Source organism: Lonchura striata, chromosome 4, assembly GCF_050655825.1.
Source record: "Lonchura striata isolate lonStrDom1 chromosome 4, ASM5065582v1, whole genome shotgun sequence".
Classification (NCBI taxonomy): Eukaryota; Metazoa; Chordata; class Aves; order Passeriformes; family Estrildidae; genus Lonchura; species Lonchura striata.
Genome location: NC_140706.1, coordinates 51,393,247 through 51,411,878, shown reverse-complemented (window position 1 = coordinate 51,411,878; position 18,632 = coordinate 51,393,247). Strand labels below are relative to the sequence as shown.

The following is an 18,632-nucleotide window of genomic DNA, read 5'->3' as shown; positions in this document are numbered from 1 at the left end:
TTCATATACCAAATCCCTCGAACAAAGAAGACAAAAAAAATCCCTTTTCTCATTAGTTTTCTACACAAGAAGGTATTTTTGTTATATGCTTGCAAACTGACTAGCAAGATAAAGCTACTCAGTTGAAGTGTAGAGTGCGGTGAATGGAAACCTGGCCAACAGAATCTGCAGATGCTGAGAAGCTGGAGCATTCCTGGAGGCAGCTACGTTTTGGTCAGATCTCCTTAGGACTCTGGATGCAACTTGCAGTTCCCTGAGACACACAGATTTTGCCAGCTGCACTGGAGCTGCACATCCAGGGCTGGCAAGAGAGCCTGCAGGAGACTGAGTTGTCCCTGTGGCCAGGGACGATCCAAGGTGTCTGTAATTTAGAACAACATACCTTGTAGTGTCTTCTCTGTCATCCTGCTCCCCGGTGAGAGACAGATGTGTTGTCTCTAATCATTCACTGATTGGTATTGGGAGATACATTAACATAATTGGCACATTTGTTCTAATTAACAGAAGGAACTTGCCACATGCCACCCAACATGAAAAGCAAGACCATCAGCAAGAGCAGAAAACTGCAATAACACCTTAGCTCTGGAGCTGTGGTCAGACCTGTGCTGCTACAGGGTGTTTACAGCAGCAGCACACAGAGACTAAGCCAGGCCAGGCTTCTGTGCAGACTAAATGAACGCAGGGAACATAAATAACACAAGCGATTACACACGCAGGAAAACCTATTACAAAGCTAATTGCTGATACAAATTTAGCCATACCAAGTTACCAGCATTCCTAGGCACTTAAATCTCTTGGCACACTTGCATATGCGTGACTGTTTTAGAAACTGGTTGAGCAGAAACACATCTGCTCCGAAACAAACTCAAGGATGGAAAAGGAATATGATCTCATCTAGATCTTGCCCATTCAATCATAAGAGTTGTTCCCTACACATCTGGCAATCTCAAGAGCCAAGTAGGCAGGGTCTGAGTTCTGGATCCCAGTTGCTCATTGCCTTCTTTGCACCAGCCTGCCCTAGAGTCATCTTCAGAGCGAGAAGCACCTGCTGAAAACAGCAAGTCTTCTACCCTCCAGACACAGGCAAAGCCCACCAGTGCCATTTTCCACAAGAAACAAGATGAAAACATCCTGGAGCAACAAGAGACTTGCCTTGATGAAAGGCAATATGTAATTTTAGAAGGCAAGAACATTGCTCCCGTGCCTTCCCCATGCCTGGTTGACACAGCAGGATCGCTTTCCATCTGGCTCCCCATCCACACTGGATTGTGGCTGGTATTCTTTGCAGCTGTGCCAACTGGTCCCAGTGGCACAGCTCACCTTGCAGCAGTCCCTGCTGAGCTGGCATCACCTCCAACAGCCACAGGGAAATCTCAGCTCCCTGGCTTCACCTGGATTGTAACACACACACATTCCAGTAATAAAGCATTTGTGAAACTAACTAACTACCAATTTGGACACAGTACAAGATGTCTAAGTGAGACTGAGAAAACTCTATCAGTTTTCATATAGGCTAGCAACAATTTTAGGTACCATGAGACGTGAGTGCCTCTTTGAAGAATGTTATTTGATTTTGGATATGGTTTCATCCCAGCAACTGTCTGCTGAAGAGGATGTTGTCCTCTATGTACTATTTACTGGAAAGATATTTCATACACATTTAAGATTTAAAATAAAAGGAAAAATAACTGATCTCCAAAGCAACTGAAATTACAGCTAAGAGATACTGCAAAACATACTGAGAATGAGACAGCAAAAGCAAACCACTGTGGTGTTTTGTTCAGTCGTTCTTATTGTGCTTCTGCTGCCAATAAGGAGAAATGTTGTTCCTGCTGTGGAAACACTTCCTTAATTACACATATATCCAGCTCTCTGCTTGCAGGGTGTATGTACAGATGCTGGATGTCTCCAGCCCCATTACGGCTTTACTTTATGTACAACTGGGAAGTTAAGCCTCAGAATAAACTTACCAGTGGACTGGTAGCAGCAGATGTAGAATTTATTCCATAGAGTCTCAAATTCAAATACAGATGATGGGATTATAAATGAAAACTACCTGCTGGGCTTCTTTTCCCACCTAAAAGAGCAGCTTGAAGTGGAGGCCCATAGCTCACATGTTGACTGACACTTTTAGCACCATGTGGGCATGTGGACAGATAGGTTGTGTTAGCAAAACCAGAATCCCAGAGCTGTCTTTACCACAGAAAGCCAGCTGTAGAGAAAAGGATGTAGAAAATCTCCCATTGTAATATTTCATGGAGGAGCTAGAAGTCTGACTGTTCTCCAATCCCACCGATCTTCCTGGCCTGACCTGAATCATACAGCAACTGGATTCACTTTGGAGCATGCCCTGCCCTCACTTACATTGGCATCAGAGGAACTGGACTAGAAAGGAAAAGTACAGGGGTAGGTCCCATAGAAAAGTCAGGTCTCCAAAAGAGCAGTTCTGCAAGAAGACCTGTGCTCCATGGCATAGGTTTTTTGCACTGTGGAAATAAACTGGTAGGAAATGTGAAAACAAGGCTAATAATTGAATAGTCTTGTAGTCAGTGTACTTCCCAGGAAAGCAAAAAATCCAAATACATACCAGCCCTTCAAGCAGGAGGTTGTAACCTATGTCTCACACTTTGCAAGAGTGACTCGACCACCCACCAGTAGACTGGGGGGTAAAATGTATGTTAAGAGAGACAGAAATGCAGGGGACCAGGTGCTGACAATTGCAGGGTGCTTCATCCTGTACTTTTGGAGGACAGGCCTGCATGGCCAGACCTTATCCAATGGCTCTCCAATGCGAAGTATGAGCAGCCCTCATTCATTTTGGGCTGTGCTCCTTTACACAAACCTGCCTCCCTCTCCCCACTGACAGCCAAAGTCAGTTCTGCTGTATGTCACAAGGCACTGCAAAGGACAGTGCCACTTTTCAGCAATTAGCATTTGTGGTCACAAACTCTACTACTTGTCTCTCCTGGTGCTCACTTTCCTGCTGTGAATGTAAAACACTGTCTCAGTGACACACACCTGCATGGAAATGCACACACATGAAGTCCCAATTAAGGGATTGCTGCTGCAAGAGACTCTCAGGAAAGAATAAAAAACAGCAGTCATATTAATAATCAATTAGATGGAACTGCCAATTTGTAGCAATAATTTGCCTTAGCTTCCACCAGCCTATGCCTGGGCAAGACTAACTGAATAAAGTTTGTGTCACAGTCATCTTGATTCTGCAAAACACCCTCTTCTGCCTCTTGACTAAGTCATCCTTTCCCCCTTGCTCTAGTTCCTAATTAAAGCCATGAATGTGGATAAATATGACGTACAGTTTTAAACCCAACTGGGTCACGAAACGGTGCACTACGCCCTGTTCTGCAATTAAATTACTGTGTGAAACTCCTCAATTAAAATTAAAGAAGCAATTACCCCCGTTAAAGGCACTACATATCACACATTTCAATGCAAAAGTTCATCTGGCAGCTTATGGCATATTAACCAATCTTACATCTCATTTGTGTTTTGATCTATAACCTACACAAATGAGCTAATTTGATGTGACTCAGTGTCTCCAAATATATTTTATCATGTGCAATATGATGCTGGTGTCTTTCAAAGAACAAGTTAAATGAGCTAAGGGGTTAATTGCTAACAACTCAGCCATTACTGTTGGAGCGTCACAGAATGGAATTCTTCCTGCCTTCTCAGGTTAGCTTTAGAAAATTGCAGAGTGGGACTGAAATGGATGTTTATCTTCATGCTGGGGAGCTGCAACTCTCTGATTTCCACTGAGCCTGAGGCTGGCGGGTCAGACTGCTGATCTCACCACCTCACCCTATTTCTCCCCACTGGGGGAAAGCAGAAGGCAAAGAAGCATACAGCTAGGGCAGAGTGCTGTTTGTTTTTATGTCCACTCATTTTTTTATCTTTTTGTCACAGCAGGAACACGTGAGCTTGCCCCTTCCCCCCTCAGCTACATGCAAACATCTCAGTGTAACAGCGCCTGTGCTGGTCCTTCTGCTGCTTGCCTAGGCCATGCATTGGAGTAGCCCAAATATTTACTGGGTGGTTCAGGACCTGTTGGCTTGTCCAGCTTGATATTGGCTATAAACCTGGGAATGGGGAGGGATGCCATGGTGCAGCTGACACCCACACTGGTCGGGGCTGGTGGGCAGGGGTGTATGATGGCAGAGAAGCTGATACGGTTTTTCCAGAGACCATGGAAACCCTTGGTTCCTTACATTGTCCCAAGGGAACAAGGAGATGTACTTTGATTTGACCTCAGGCCCTGAGGCTGGTGTATATTTATACAACTGTTTGTGTTTGGATTTTGACTTTTTTTCATAGTGCCCATGACCTGAGCCTGCTTTAATGCTTGTCATATACTAGTGGATCTGAGGGACTGGTAAGTGTTGCTTTCAAAGCTTTGTCTGCCCATCTCTGTCTTTGTCCTTCTTGCCCTCTGGAGAAGCTGTATGTTGCTGTGTGGTTCAGCTTTTCAGTACTCCTAAGATCTGCTCTAGCATTGATCCATAAGAGCTTGACACAGTTAATTGCAATTAAATATGCTGGGAATGATAAGCCTGAATTCCCCAGATACTGAAAAGAGGACAGAATTTATCCCTGAGCACGCTTGTTCTCATCACTTTTAAATACCAGGAAAAAAAGAAAAACAAACTAAACACCCAACAGAGAATGAAGGGGGAGAATGGAATCAAAGAGAAAAAGCAAGTGAAAGACATTGGGACTCTGCACTCCAGCACTGTGCCACATTACACTGAAGGTGCATTTTGTACAGTCTCACAGTGTTAGCTTCTCTTCATCTGTTTTGGTGTTAAATACAGTGGATCCTACGGAAACCAGTAAGTAAGAAAAACATCCTACACAAAACACAATTTCCAGAGTGTGAAGAAGCACATGCTCACCAAAGCATTTGGAAATGCTGCTCACAGCTGCAGCATATGCATTACCCTACTCTACTTGGAATCAAAGTAGTGTTTCAACAAGATGGAAAACAGCCTCATACTGCTGCCTGCCTTCTCCCAAGCACTTCTTATAGTTACCTTCTTATAGTACCGTCGTATCAGAAACTTCTCCAAACAAATAAATGAAGTCTTAAACAAAGAACTCATTCATCTTTAAATTAAAATAATCATGTAATCCTTCAACCCACCAAGTTATCTTTCATCTCTTCTTTTTTTTTCTTTTTCTTAAATTTATCATACTAGCTTCAGCAAGTGGCTGTAATAAAATGTCACATTAAGGTATTCATATTCATTAGTGTGCAGGTCTTTGTTCTTTTAATAGTGTTGGAAAGAATCTACAAAGAGGCTGTATTAGGCGGCTGTCCAATCTGGGTGTTTGATCTCTTTCTGACTTCAAAAGTCAGAAGAGGAAAAAAACCCACATTGAGAATGGTTCTTTTGAATGTCAGATAGGGAGTATAAGATTTCTGAGCCTGTCAAGTGTTAATTGGTGTCTGCCCTGACCATGGTACAAATCAGATTCAGAGTCACTCAATGCACCATCATGAAGAGCAATTGACATAGTGAGCAGGATACTGGAAGGCAGGAAAAAGCACAACTGTTATGGCAGCAGCTCACAGAGGATTTTTTCAGAGATCACTTTCCACAAATCATGTTAAATTATGCAGTTTGGGTCTCAGCCACACGACTGGGTATAACAGACCTTTCTGAGGGAACAATTGGCCCAGCTGCTGAAATTCCAGAGCTGCTTGTAACACCACATAAAAACAAACCAACCCGCCAGCATTAATCTCTGTTTCTAGCAAAGGTAATGAAGTTCCTCAGTACTACCCTGCACTGCCTGAACGACACATCCCAGTGCAAAAACTCCTGTCATGGTACAACAAGAAGTTGATTTGATGCAAAGAAACATCAAAAAGGAAAATAAAAACCTGCTGCTAATTTCCTGACGAAATCCAACTAATTAATATTACCGTTGTCAGCAAGTTGACTCGGCAGACCTAAACACTTTTTACAGTTTGAGACATCTTAATGGGGAGAGAAAACAGCCTACAGATCAAGAAAGTGAGAAAAATCTTCTGTGCTAATTTTTCTTTCTGATGTTTGTGGACACATTTCTGCAATTCTGATTAAATCTAAACTTGGGTTAGATGGGGAGATAACAGTTTAAGCTTCATCTCCTGAGAAATCAGCCATCAGTGCTGAGTGACAACCACTTTGCTACCTAGCCATGACAGTCTGACTTATCCTAATGCAAATTGGCAACAGTTTCTTCTGTGCGTGGTAGAGGAAAACCGGAGAGAATTCAGATAGGGGAATTACCGTCATTAGCAATCAATTTTTCTCATAACAGCCACAGTGGATTTAGGATCTCAGAGGCCTCCCTGTGACTCAGGGACCCCCCTTCCATGAGCTGTGAGTCTGCAGCTGGAGGCACTGCTGCACTTAGGGAAGCTGCTGCTCACTGCTGCTGTCAGGCACAGATTCTGGCTCCTGCAGGGGGAGAACAGGCTGCCCATTCTGGGTTTGCTTAAAAGCCAGTAGGAAAAACAGCTAACACCCTGAAGATGGCTTATTAGGCAAATACATCCTCTACTTTCCCAAACCTTGTGCTGCTTTACCTGGGATCCTGTATTGTACCACATCCTCTCATGCCAAGTTGGCAGGGTGTGCATACATATGTGAGTGGAATGGCAAACTAAAAATTAAAACATGTTTGAAAGGTGCTCCTCAGAATAAGCAATTTTTTTTTTCTTTAAAAGCAAAATGAAAGCTAACAGGCTGGTATGAATATGTTCCCCCAGCTATGTGTCCTCTGGATGCCAGCTATAGTTGTGATTTTTCAAAGGGAAGAAAATACTGAAACCAAACCACTTGCAGCTCTGCCCAGCAAGGCACCACAACCCAAAGCCGTTAATCAGGTCCCAATCAATCTTGCCTATGAGCAGCAGTCAGTCAGCTTTCCATTAGCACCCATTCATCACGCCCTGCTGTAAGTCACTGCACCATTAGCCACCCATCAGGTCTTACTTAGGGATGTCCCAGTGCCAGACACTGCTGCTGTTGCTCACCTCAGCTACTGGGATGCCTTCAGGGGGACGGCATTGGAGCAGGACCTCTTGCTCCAGGGACACTTCTTTCCCTAAGGGTTCCTGCTCGAAAGTTTTCCGGAGATCTGAGAAGGGAGAAGAAAATAAAATCATTAACATTATTATCAGCCAGTCATTTGTATTATATTTGATTGCCATGCTGGATAAATGCAAGAGACAAAGAAAACAGCAATTCTGCTGCAACCAAGGCTTCCTGTGGAAGGTCATGTCCAGACACAGAACAAAAAGGGAAAGAAGTCCCTTCTTCAGATAATTTTCGTTTGGTAAACTATACCAGTACTAAACAAAGTTATGGAAAACTAAATAAATCTGTAAAACTACAGCATATAAACTGAGTTGCCTTAAACTTATAAATGAAAGTGCTCATGCTGTGATTTAATGTACTTTTAGCTCATAAGCATTAACTTTACAGCTTTAGCTAATTTGTCTACATCATTATCCCTATAGCACTAAGTTATTTTTATTTTTAATAATAATGTAATAATAATAATAATGATAATAATAAAAAATCACTTCAAGGAGATGAACCATGTTTGGATCCCTCTACAGCACCACAGAAATGTGTCAGACTGACAGGGCATTAAATGCACCTCCAAAGATCAGACCAGTTCATTGTACTAGACAGCTGCAAAGTCTGGCTTTTTTGTATTCATTCATAATGTCTTTGCACTGATGGTAAAATGGACTTGAGAAGTTCCCTCCTTATCACTATCCCCGTGTTTCTGCCATGGATTGCAACCCTCTCCTCTGTGCCAGGGAGGACGTGGCTTTGGAGAACTGAGCATTCAGCCCCAGTAGCGACTGAGGATATTTCTCCCTGCTGCCAGTTCCTTCTGCAAATGGATGTGAAGCCATAATCAAAGTGACATCAAAGAGCTGGCCTGACTTCAAAAACTTTAAAACTCAGTTATTTTTGTTTTACTTCTTGTTCTGAAGTCAAACCATTTCCATACATCAGCTCAGGGTGAGGTTGCACAAATACTTGTGTCATACTGGCAACAAGACACAGTCATATGGGAACAATTGAAAAGACAAATATTTCATATTTTGAAGCCATAACCTATGACTGGGCTGGAAAACAGATCACTGAATTGAACCAGTTTACAAATAAACCATGCAAAGAGATATTTTTTCCTAGATTACCTCCAAGACCTGATTAACAGCCGACCCATGAGGAACTGCATCAATGCTACCAAAAGGCAAAACCTGGGGCTGGAAAATGCAAAGATGGAAAAGGAGATGGAAAAGGAGATGGGGTGGCTGCCACCAAAATCAGCTCCTCTGATACCCTGAAACTTTGAATAGCATGAGACCTCTATCTGCTACCCTATACTGGGAAGACTGTTCAACTACCTGGAATTCAGTATCAGTTCAATGGTACCATGAAAAAGCTCTGTCATAGCTGGAGATGCTAATTTTAACTTGATATAGTGGCAAACTTCTGACATCCAAGCATTTTCCCAGTGAAACTGAGTCCGTCCTCTGCACCACAGGCATGAGAGAAACAGCCCCACACTCCACTGCTATTCCACAAGCAGCATTCTTGCTCCCTCTGGCACACAGGGCAGGGATCCTGAGAGCCCCTCTGATGGGACAAGATTTATGGCCAAAGTTTAGGGCATCAAAAGATAAGCTTTGGTACATCCTACTGTAGCAATGTAAGAAATTGCTATCTCCAGCTCTGCTTGGTTGGGATTACCTTCTGTCAAAAGGAAGCACATGCCAATGTCACAGCTGCCTCACTACAAGCCCCAATGTCACAGCTGCCTCGCTACAAACCCCAATGTCACAGCTGCCTTGCTACAAACCCCACCATCCCAACCCCAGCTGTTGCTGAAGGGGGTTTTACCCTACAACACTTCATAACTTAGGGCAAAGAGGAGGAGGAAATATCTGGACATGAACGTTTCTTAGAATGACATGCCAAGTTTTGCCAGGCTGTGCCTGTCAGCATCCCTGTCACACTGGAGTTATTCTAAGCCAGTGAGGCTCATTCATGGGACAGCAAGCACAGCAAGTCTCTGATGTCCCTACAGAGTTCCCAATGCACTGCCAGCACCAGCAGCTTCATCCTACCCTGACAGGCCACCCAGTGGACGTTTGTGTTCTATGGCTCCATTTGAGAAAATCTTAAACCCTCCAGGTGCCCATGGATGGGAGTCATTCCAAGGACAAAATACTGAGTTTTTGTCTTGCTGCAGTTCTGCACATTAAACATGGAAATGAGCAGCCCTTTCAGGAGCTGGTAGGTTTCTTGGGAAGTTACACTCTTCTTTGGGCCCAGGCTCCTCACCCATCCTGTGGGCTTGATAGGTATACTGGGCACACATAATGTCAGGATAATGCAGTTTGCTTCAAAATAGCAAACAGCTGGGGCTATATTGCTAGCAGTACCCATAAGATCATATTATTGCTACTTCCATAGATATCTTCAGACGAAAAGGTTTACCTCTATACCTTAGTGAATTTAGCAGGTACACACATGTGCACAATGCAATTATTGTGTCCTAATATTAAGGTTGAGGGAAAATGAGAGCGTTACTGTAATAGCAATAGAAGCATATAAGCACAGTATTAAATAGCATATTAATAATAGCTTTCAGATGCTCAGGCTGAAGATAATAGAGGGAGATTAGATAATAATCTGAATATTTTTCTTGACATGTTGACTTACTGTCCTACCTACCTTCCTGAAATATTTAACAGAGCTCTAGTTCTACATTGCCTAACGTGCGTAATAATCCCCTCTCCCATAAAGCACTTGCCTGTAGAAAAATCCCCAAGTTTTAGTTGCATGCAAAAGTAAATAGCATTAATTTAGAAACATGTAATAACAGTAAAAAAGTCTCTCTTTAATATCTTTGTCACCAACAGCTGGAATTGCTGGGTATGAACAGTCACTTTTCCCTGGGAGCAGTTGCAGTGCTGCTGCAGGTGAGATGAACTCTGGGACCCCTGCTCTCCTGGCTGCCTCACCCACAGGGCCTTGTTGTGGGAGAATGCTCTAATGGCACTGTTAGGTTCAAGCATTTCAGTGATCCACAAACTAAAAATACACTAAGTAGGCCCTTTGACATAATAGGCAGTAATGTTCTCAAAGGAGCCATTAGATACTATTGAGTAAATTATACTAATTTGGCAGGGGTGAAGGTACATAATTGCGTATTTACAAGACTGGGAGCTCTTATATCCTGTTGGCTCCCTCCCACGTGTTCACAGCTTTATCCCACCACCTCCCACAGCAGCTACGTCACCTACAAATGGCTCCAGATGGCAACAGTGCAAGACACTTATGGTTAGTTGATCTAACCAAGCATAAGGTTGGCTGGTTGTGACATACACAAGATGGGTTTTTAACTTATGATGAAGCAAAGGGCCTGGACAAACATCTTCCTCATCTGTAACTGTCATGAAACCCTGCTTGGACAGCACTGGGTTTTGAAATGTCTGCTTTTTTTCTATGGCTCTTGCTCTGATTTCTGTGGATAACAATGACGCCCTTCTAATTTTCCAATCTTCAGCTTCCTTTGCCATTTAACAATTATAGTCACTGTCAGCTAGGAGTGGGTGAGCTTGCTAATGTAATGAGGGACTTTGGACCTTTCCCAAGCAGAGTATTTTCAATAACACTTTTCAATTTCTCAAAGTGTCATGTAAGTTACAATTACTTGTGAGTGAGGACAGAAGGGATTCATTTTCCCAGAGAATGGTAAGAGACTAATAAAATACATCCCAAAGAAGCTTTAACAATCTTCAAAAAATATACTTGGAAAAGCAAATCAATAAAACATTTGATCCATTCTGAATCAGGACCTCTCTGTCTGTGAAGAGGCAGTGTGCATTATTAAAGTACCAGTGGGCAGCAGCCCTGTTACTGAGATGCTGAGAGAGCACCTTCCCTACCCTTACCTTCCATAGGGGGGACAAGAGAGAAAGGCAGCTGTACTTTCTTTCCATTATTAGTTTGGTAATGTAGAATAACCCTATACTGCTGGTCTTAGCAATACCCTTCCTCCTCTCTCCAGGTAATATTGCCCATAGTGGAATGAGCTGGGACAGACAGTGGCACTGAAGGGCCCATTGTGTTTTTCACCAGCTCTCTCACTAGAGGGATGTCACTGCCAGCTCAGATAACAACCTCAACCCCCACCAGGTGCTTTACCCCACCTCTACCTTCCTTTCAAGGCTGTCTTCATAAAAGAAACCAAAGGCAGCAATTAAAATTCCGGTCTGCCACCTTGAGCCAGACTATTTTCCTTTCTAAAGCACAGTCCTAGTAAATTCAGAGGGGGCTCTTGTGGCATATATGGCAGCACGTTTACAGCATACTTATGCTGAAACTTCCCTCCAAGACTCTTGAAATACTCTGCACAACCCTCTCTGGTAAGGACATATGACTGCCTAAGAGCTGCATAGAAATAAGAGAATTTTCACAAGCAAAAACTGAAATAAAGTAATGGGAATTCACACTCTCAATGTACACCCTGTTGCTAACTTTACTTCTGAATTGCTATGCTTTTTGGACAAATGGGCTTTAGGTCTAATTTTTGATGCACTGCTAAATTACTTCATTATATGTTTAACACATTTTTATCTTACAAAACACTCAGAAGTTTCATTTTTGCCTGAGAAAGGTAATGGATTATACAGGACGTCATTTCCCCCTTCCTTTTCTACCTGTCAACTTCTAAGAAAGAGCGAAGAACAGACCTATTATTTTTTTTAATCAAATATATTTTATCTCTTTGTTGTTCTGGGTTTTTGCTGTGATGTGTGGGTGGGTAAAACTATAAGGATATCTTTTATCATTGCTGAGAAATGTGATAAGAGGCAGACCAGGCACTTCAATGTGGTGCTAATGCAAGGGTGACTAATGAATGAGCATGAAAAACGGACACTTGTCAGCCAGGAATTAGATGCAAACCAGACAAACAGAACAAGGCAGCATTACTGTCAGGGAAAGATGGATTTCTGCCCTTGGTAGACCTTTTAGACTCTCTTCCCCTTCTAGTAACTCCAACATCAACTTTCCTCCTGTAACAAACAATCTAAATATGAGCAAGATTTAAGAGCACAAAAAGAAAAAAACCTTTTTTTTCTATACAACTGCCGTATTAAATATGGTCATTGAGAGAAATATGTTCAGTTTGTGCTTTCAGAGAAACAAGGGTTTAAGAATGTGAAAAGACCTCCAAAAAAAAGTATGCATTCCCATACAGAAGATAGCTTGCTTTATATAGGTAAGCATATACAGACATCCATATAAAACCAAACACATCAAAATCAAAAAAAATAAAATAAAAACACTAGAGAAAAAGTGAATATGGCTTGGTAAAATTTTAACTGTTATTAAAGGACCAATATGTGATATATAACCAAGATTTCAAGTATACCTTCTTCCCCTGAGAGTGTTTTCAAGAGGCAAAGTTCAATTCTATTTTAATTTTACATGGCCCAATTTTACCTGGTAATAAGAACACCCAACCTGAAAAATAATTGTGGGAAAATATTTGTAAAATGCCACTGATGTTCTATAAAATGAAAGAGAATCCACATGCTTGTGAAAACACATATCAGTGCATTTATTCCCAAACTTGGATGACTGATTCTTACCTCCAGAAATATGACTAATATTGTAAAATTGATCTCTTCCTTTTCCATTACTTTCCACAATGTGGATAGAGTTGAGGGACACCTTTTTGCTTCAAAAAAAGCTAACAAATACTGAACTGCAAATTTAAATGTAAGAAACCCTGCCCTGTCAGGCATAGTTCGGCCCTGCTTTAATGTTCACAGCTGAGTCTGTGACCTTTGCAAGGGGATCAATCACGCTGGTGGGTAGGAAACGGAAACGTTAGGTACAAAAACCTCTTCTTTTTCCATTTTGCTCTTGTGTGGTTCCAGCTCTGTTATTAATTAGATCAAAACAGATTTCCAGTGAGACAATCACAGGAATGTCATCAGTCTGTAACCCAGGGGATCCCTCTGCAACCTCTATCAATGGCTTTTCTAAGTGTGGTGCCTTGCCCTGCAGAGTCCCCTGCTGTATCAGCTGCACGCTGGGCATTGATCAAAGCCTCCTGCCCTCCTCCAGAGCACTGCTGCTCATGGAATGCGACTGCAGCTGGACAGGGCTGTGCTCTCAGCTGGCCCACACTCCAGCAGCTGGAGCTGAAGACTGAGGAAGTAAGTCAACACCTCAAAACTGTCTTAATCCTCAATACATAAGTCTGTGTTACTCTTTCCTTTTCTGGAGGGGCTCTTTCACTTCTGGCCAGTCCTAAAGACAAATGTTGCAGTACCACGAGGCTGACACAGTCACCTTCTCAGTCTGGAGACAAACATCACAGATGGTGGAACTTCCACCTTTCCAGAGATGCCTTGCAGTTCATGGCTTGGGCTGAGCTTGTCTGCAGTCCTCTGGTGGCCCACATAGCCAGAAAGCAGCATGAGCTTCTGTGGCCAAACAGCTGCGGGGGACTGCAGCAGCTCCTTGGAAGTGCACACCTTGTTTTGGGGATGCAGGCTGCTCTGTCTCTGACCTGAGATACAGAATGAGGTGTACACCCTTTGCTTGCCAGGCTACCATCTGCAAGATACTCTGCATGAGCCCAGGACCTTCTCTCCTCTTTTATTTCCTTTGTATTTTCAGCCTGAATAAATGGGAGGGGCAGACTGGCCAGCCCTCATACTATCAATGGCATCTTCAGCCAGCTGGGGATAACACTGTACCCTGATGACTATAGAGACTCACTGCTCACAAATCTGCAAGAAAACCATTTCCTTCTCCTCCTCTCTTGGTAGAGAGGAGGGGAAATAAATTCAAGCTAATTCAGCCAGGTGCTCGTAAGACTAAACAGTCTTTTGCAACACAACTTCCTTGTGGGCTGTGCTTATAATGAAGAATGACCCACTCAACACATTTTGTATTGAAACAACTGTAAAAAAATACAAGTAAACAAATTTTTTGTCAAGAATTCACTGAGCAGATGATTCCCAGGTGTACATTGATCACACTGCTCTCCTCCTCTTCTGTTTTTACTTGATAGCTCAATATTTTGTTGTAAACTTAATCTGACAACCAGCTTATAAACTTAATTCTATGCATTATTTTATTAGGTGATTGAAGATGAACTCCTAAATTCTTGTTTTTCAAATAAATCTAAATATCATGTCCAAATGACCTAACCTCAACAGGTGACATTTTACATGACAGATGCTCTAAAAGTACTAAAGACACCCATTAGAAACATCGAGTGTACATTACAATCCACATGTAGAATTGCATTTACAAGACACTGAAACACTAAAATTGGAAACTCTTTATGTAAGTTGTGTTTTGTTGTTGCTCTTCTGATAGACTAATCTACCTCACACAGTTGTCTGATCACTACTAAAATACAAGAAAAATTTATTAACTTCCTGGCTGGATCTATCAGCACTAAGGCCCTAATCAGACTGTACTGAAAGATAATAATTTATTAGGCATGGCAGTGTAGGTAGAATATTCTCAAAGCTCCTACAGAGAGATTAAAGTGATGTTAATTCAGTGAAGGAGTTTCCTTTTGGTTTTTTTAGCAATGCAAACATCAGGTCCACCCTAATTTATAGAGGTCTAGTCTCTTCTATACAGTGCAACATAATTTCTATTTATTGCTGTTGCAACTGCATTCTTAAATTCGGGAGTGGTCACACCTGTTAACTTGGGAAGTGGTTCAGGAGCATGCTTTTCAGGAGCACAAGCAGAGATGTAGGTAGGACTGAATATACTAAATGCAGTTAACCTCTCTGCTGCCCTTTCTGTAATCTGCTGCTCTTCAGTAAGCTCAGCTCAAGACCACACACCTCAGTCATCCCTTTATTAACTCCAAGCAGCAGATATTGATTAGTAGCAACTTAAATGGCACACAAGGACCGAAGGAATTAAGGTCCTATCTCTGCTAACTCTCATACACACTTGCCAAAATACACAAACCACATTTTTATGGTATTTTTTAAAACTGGATATCTTGGATGTACCTTCCCATTAAGATTTTCAGTTGTTGACCTTCCTAGCTCCCTTCTGCTTATCTCAACATTCACCCAATTTGTTCCTATTGCAGAGGGCTCTAATGCTTTAGTAGCTGCAGAAGGTGTCCTCACAGCTCTGCTTGGATCAGGTATGAGAAGAGGGACACTGCAGCCATGGAGCACGGGCCCCAGCACTACAAGGTGAGATAAACAAGTATCAGTAAAGAATATGTGGTTGTTTTTCATATCTGCTTCTTTGCATAACTACAACCCACTTATAAGTGGAGATGAACCAATCTAATTTTCTGTACCGCATTTATCTTATCAGCATACAGTATCTGACATGCATATATTAACTGCCTTTGAAAAAAATGTCTGGGAGAATAAAGGCTTTCAGATAAGTACATGGGAAACAAGCACAAAATGATAAAAAAAATATTAACAAGCACAGTTCCTTACTACATCAGGGCTTTTAAAAAATGTTCCTCCTTTTTTTTTTATTTCTGATTTTAAGATAGTGAATAAAGGAAAAGAATAAACTATTCACATCCATTACACCAAAAAAAAAAAATAATCAGGTAATAGAAATTACAGAAAAAGCTTCTATTTTCTCACAGATGTTCAACAAATCTAAAACCTGAGAGCAGATTTAGGGCTTGAATTTCTACTATATTTTCTCAAGGAGAGCATGGGTTAACATCATGAAGTCAGTGAATGCCAAAGTGGTGCAAATGAAAAGTGAGTTTGCTCTATGCACAGGGGCTCAAAGCAATTTGTATTAGCCACCCCTTTATTATCTGATCTAAAAATTAGGTCAAATCCTACAGCTATTGTTTAGTCTTTATCAGATGTATGTTCCAGTGGGTTTAACTCTACTTTTGATTACACAGGCTCAGATCTCATTCATTGTTTTAACAGGAATTTTGCCCTGTTAGGTTTTATCAGCTCTGTTACAGAAAATTTACATTAAAATTTAAATTCGGTTGTATTTTTCACAGCCAAAGGCAAAACTGCCCAAAATCTTTCCTTTTCCCCTCCCTCTACAACAGGAAAATTTTTTGAATTGAGCAGGAAAACTATATCAAAACATATTAGTTACTTCTAAGACTCCTCATAAGATTGATTTGCCTAGTATAAATCAGAAATGTGCGAATAAATAGGAAATGTGTTTTAGCACTTTCCTAGGCAAATATCTCAGAAAATTTAATGTATCTTTCCAGCTTCACCAAGATACATACATTAGGTGACACTGCTTTGTTGGTTTCTGATATATCTAAAATGGCAAAGTGAAAATTAATCCAAACAATTCTGCTGGTTTAAGAGGATGAAATGCTCAGCTATGCTCTCATGGGGAGAACAGTGCCCCAGGACAATGAATTCCATGAAACAGGAAAGACTTGCCTTTGCAGAAAGAGCCTGCACAGAAGGGAGTCATTTCCCAGCATACACATGATCCAGGAGTCTGACAGTGATTCGCTGTAAATGCCCTGAACACTTAAGGAAGCTGGAATGTTGTCTTTAAACTCAGGCTCTTTTCCTGTCTGTATTGCCAGCATGGCCAACCTTTGAAAACCAGCAGCATCTTTAGTCCATATTTATAGATAATTCCTTTCCTGAATAACTGAAGCTCTTGGTCAAAGCAATGTTGCAATTGATTTCCACAGAGAACTTTCATTGACCAGGTTGTTATGTACTTTCTGACACATGCCTGACCCTGTATTAAACAAACACAAGCTGTTTTTCCAGGATGCACATTTTTCACACTTTCAAATTACTTTTCAGTTAATTCTATTACACGCTCAGTGAACAGTGATGCTGGGTGCTATTTTTTTTTGTTTGTTTTAATATGGAGTGCAGCTCCAGTCCTTGAGAGGACACAGTAATTCCAGAATCAGACATAAGGGCATAAGGGAGAAAAAACAGAAAGTGGATAAGGAGAAAAGGAGAAGTAAATGAACAGGGAAAGGGAGAAAGAGGAAGAGAGAGAGGAGAGGGAGATGAAGGGAGGAGGAGAGAGAGAAAGAGGAGAGAAGCTTTTCCTGATGTGCTAGATATGGCTAGTTATGCTACAATTATACCTGTCAGGATAAAATCACCAGGTTCGGGTATAAAGATAAATAATTTCACTTAAGCAGTTTACATGCTCCATTGGCCTCTCACCTTACCCAAAGGTGTCAGTGCTCAATCTTGTGCCAATTATAAGGGAAGACTGCACTGGTGACAAATAAGCAGCTATAGCTACAGACTGATGTGGAGATGGACTCTTCTGTCCCTCTTGAGATTTGGACAACCTTGATTTCCTGGATTAATAAATACTGCATAGAACCTACATTGTATCCCAGCCTCAAGGCACACTGTGTAACCATCAGAATACTTAACCAGCTGTGTTGGAAGTTTGTTATGACACAGCTATTACATTGCCAGTGCAGATTCAGTGATTCAGTCCTAAGAAGTCAAAGTTGTGAATACAGATGAGTTTAAAAGAGTGTTCTTGCAGACCAAATGACATCAGGAAGTAAGGCATAGTCCCCACATCATCTTCCTGAGTTCCTAAAAAGTAGGTGGGAGTTACCTGACAAATATATAGAAATATGTGCATGGAAAATTTTCCAAAGAATGTGCTTTTGTTGCTGGTTTAAAATCCTCAGACTGAAGGACCTATACTTCAACCCTTAATCCCTAAGCCTCTAAGTGACTTGCCTATGTCACAGCTGTCCAAGAACCCCAAATTCAGGGACAAGAGGTTAAAAAAACTTCAGTAAGATACAAAGACACATTTGAATTACAGGCGTCTAAAATTATCTGGTGTTTATTTAATTAGACTTTTCTGGGGAAAAAAAAAGGCACTGAGACTCTGGAAAAATCACTGGACTGATTGTTCCCCTCTTTCCAAAATACATTAAGAAAAATAAGCAAACTCTGTATTATGAGCACCTTCAATATAAATGTGGACACCTAGGAAGAAATGTCAGTTGATATAAAATGCATTGACACATAGTGATTATGTGTTATATAGGAATTAGGTACACAGGTATGCCAGGACATGAAAGTTACTTAAATATCAAGTAAAATACACTTAAGTATATATAAAATACTTCCAAACTGTGTTAATTTAATGGTCATCTGTCAAGGGCTACCTGGCAGGACATGAGAATCTACTGAATGAGTTAACTGCAGAGTCATAATCTAAAAAACCTGTTCAAACATTGCTAAGCCTCTCTGAAGTATTGACTGCTTGTAAGAAAAAAATAATTGAAACCACTCTCTTTTGTTTCATTACAAAAAAGGAAAATCCTGAAAGTTTTGAAAAGCTTCCTGCCATGGGAAAGCAATATGCACACATGTACTGGCATTTCTGCTTTTGCAGGAAGACTGTCTTGTACAATAATTTTAATTCCCCTTAGCCCTGGGGAAATTCTCTGAGGGCAGGCCTATCCTTAAAAGTACGATTTCCCATTTTACTTGGACTAAAAGCATTCAAAATGGGCATTTAAATAGCACTTCTGAGATTTCTATCTGGATGTTTATACAGAAAGTA

The 18,632-nt window shown here is 41.3% G+C and overlaps 1 protein-coding gene across 2 annotated transcripts in view; it reads right to left on the bottom strand.

Annotated features, from left to right (window-relative positions):
- Positions 1 to 18,632, bottom strand: part of UNC5C (unc-5 netrin receptor C) — a 249,630-nt gene that overhangs the window by 54,475 nt on the left and 176,523 nt on the right. For both annotated transcript variants that reach the window (XM_021550331.3, XM_021550332.3), the window contains exon 4: positions 7,046 to 7,149. In XM_021550331.3, coding sequence (XP_021406006.1) covers positions 7,046 to 7,149 — 104 coding nt within the window. The remainder of the gene's footprint in view (positions 1 to 7,045; positions 7,150 to 18,632) is intronic.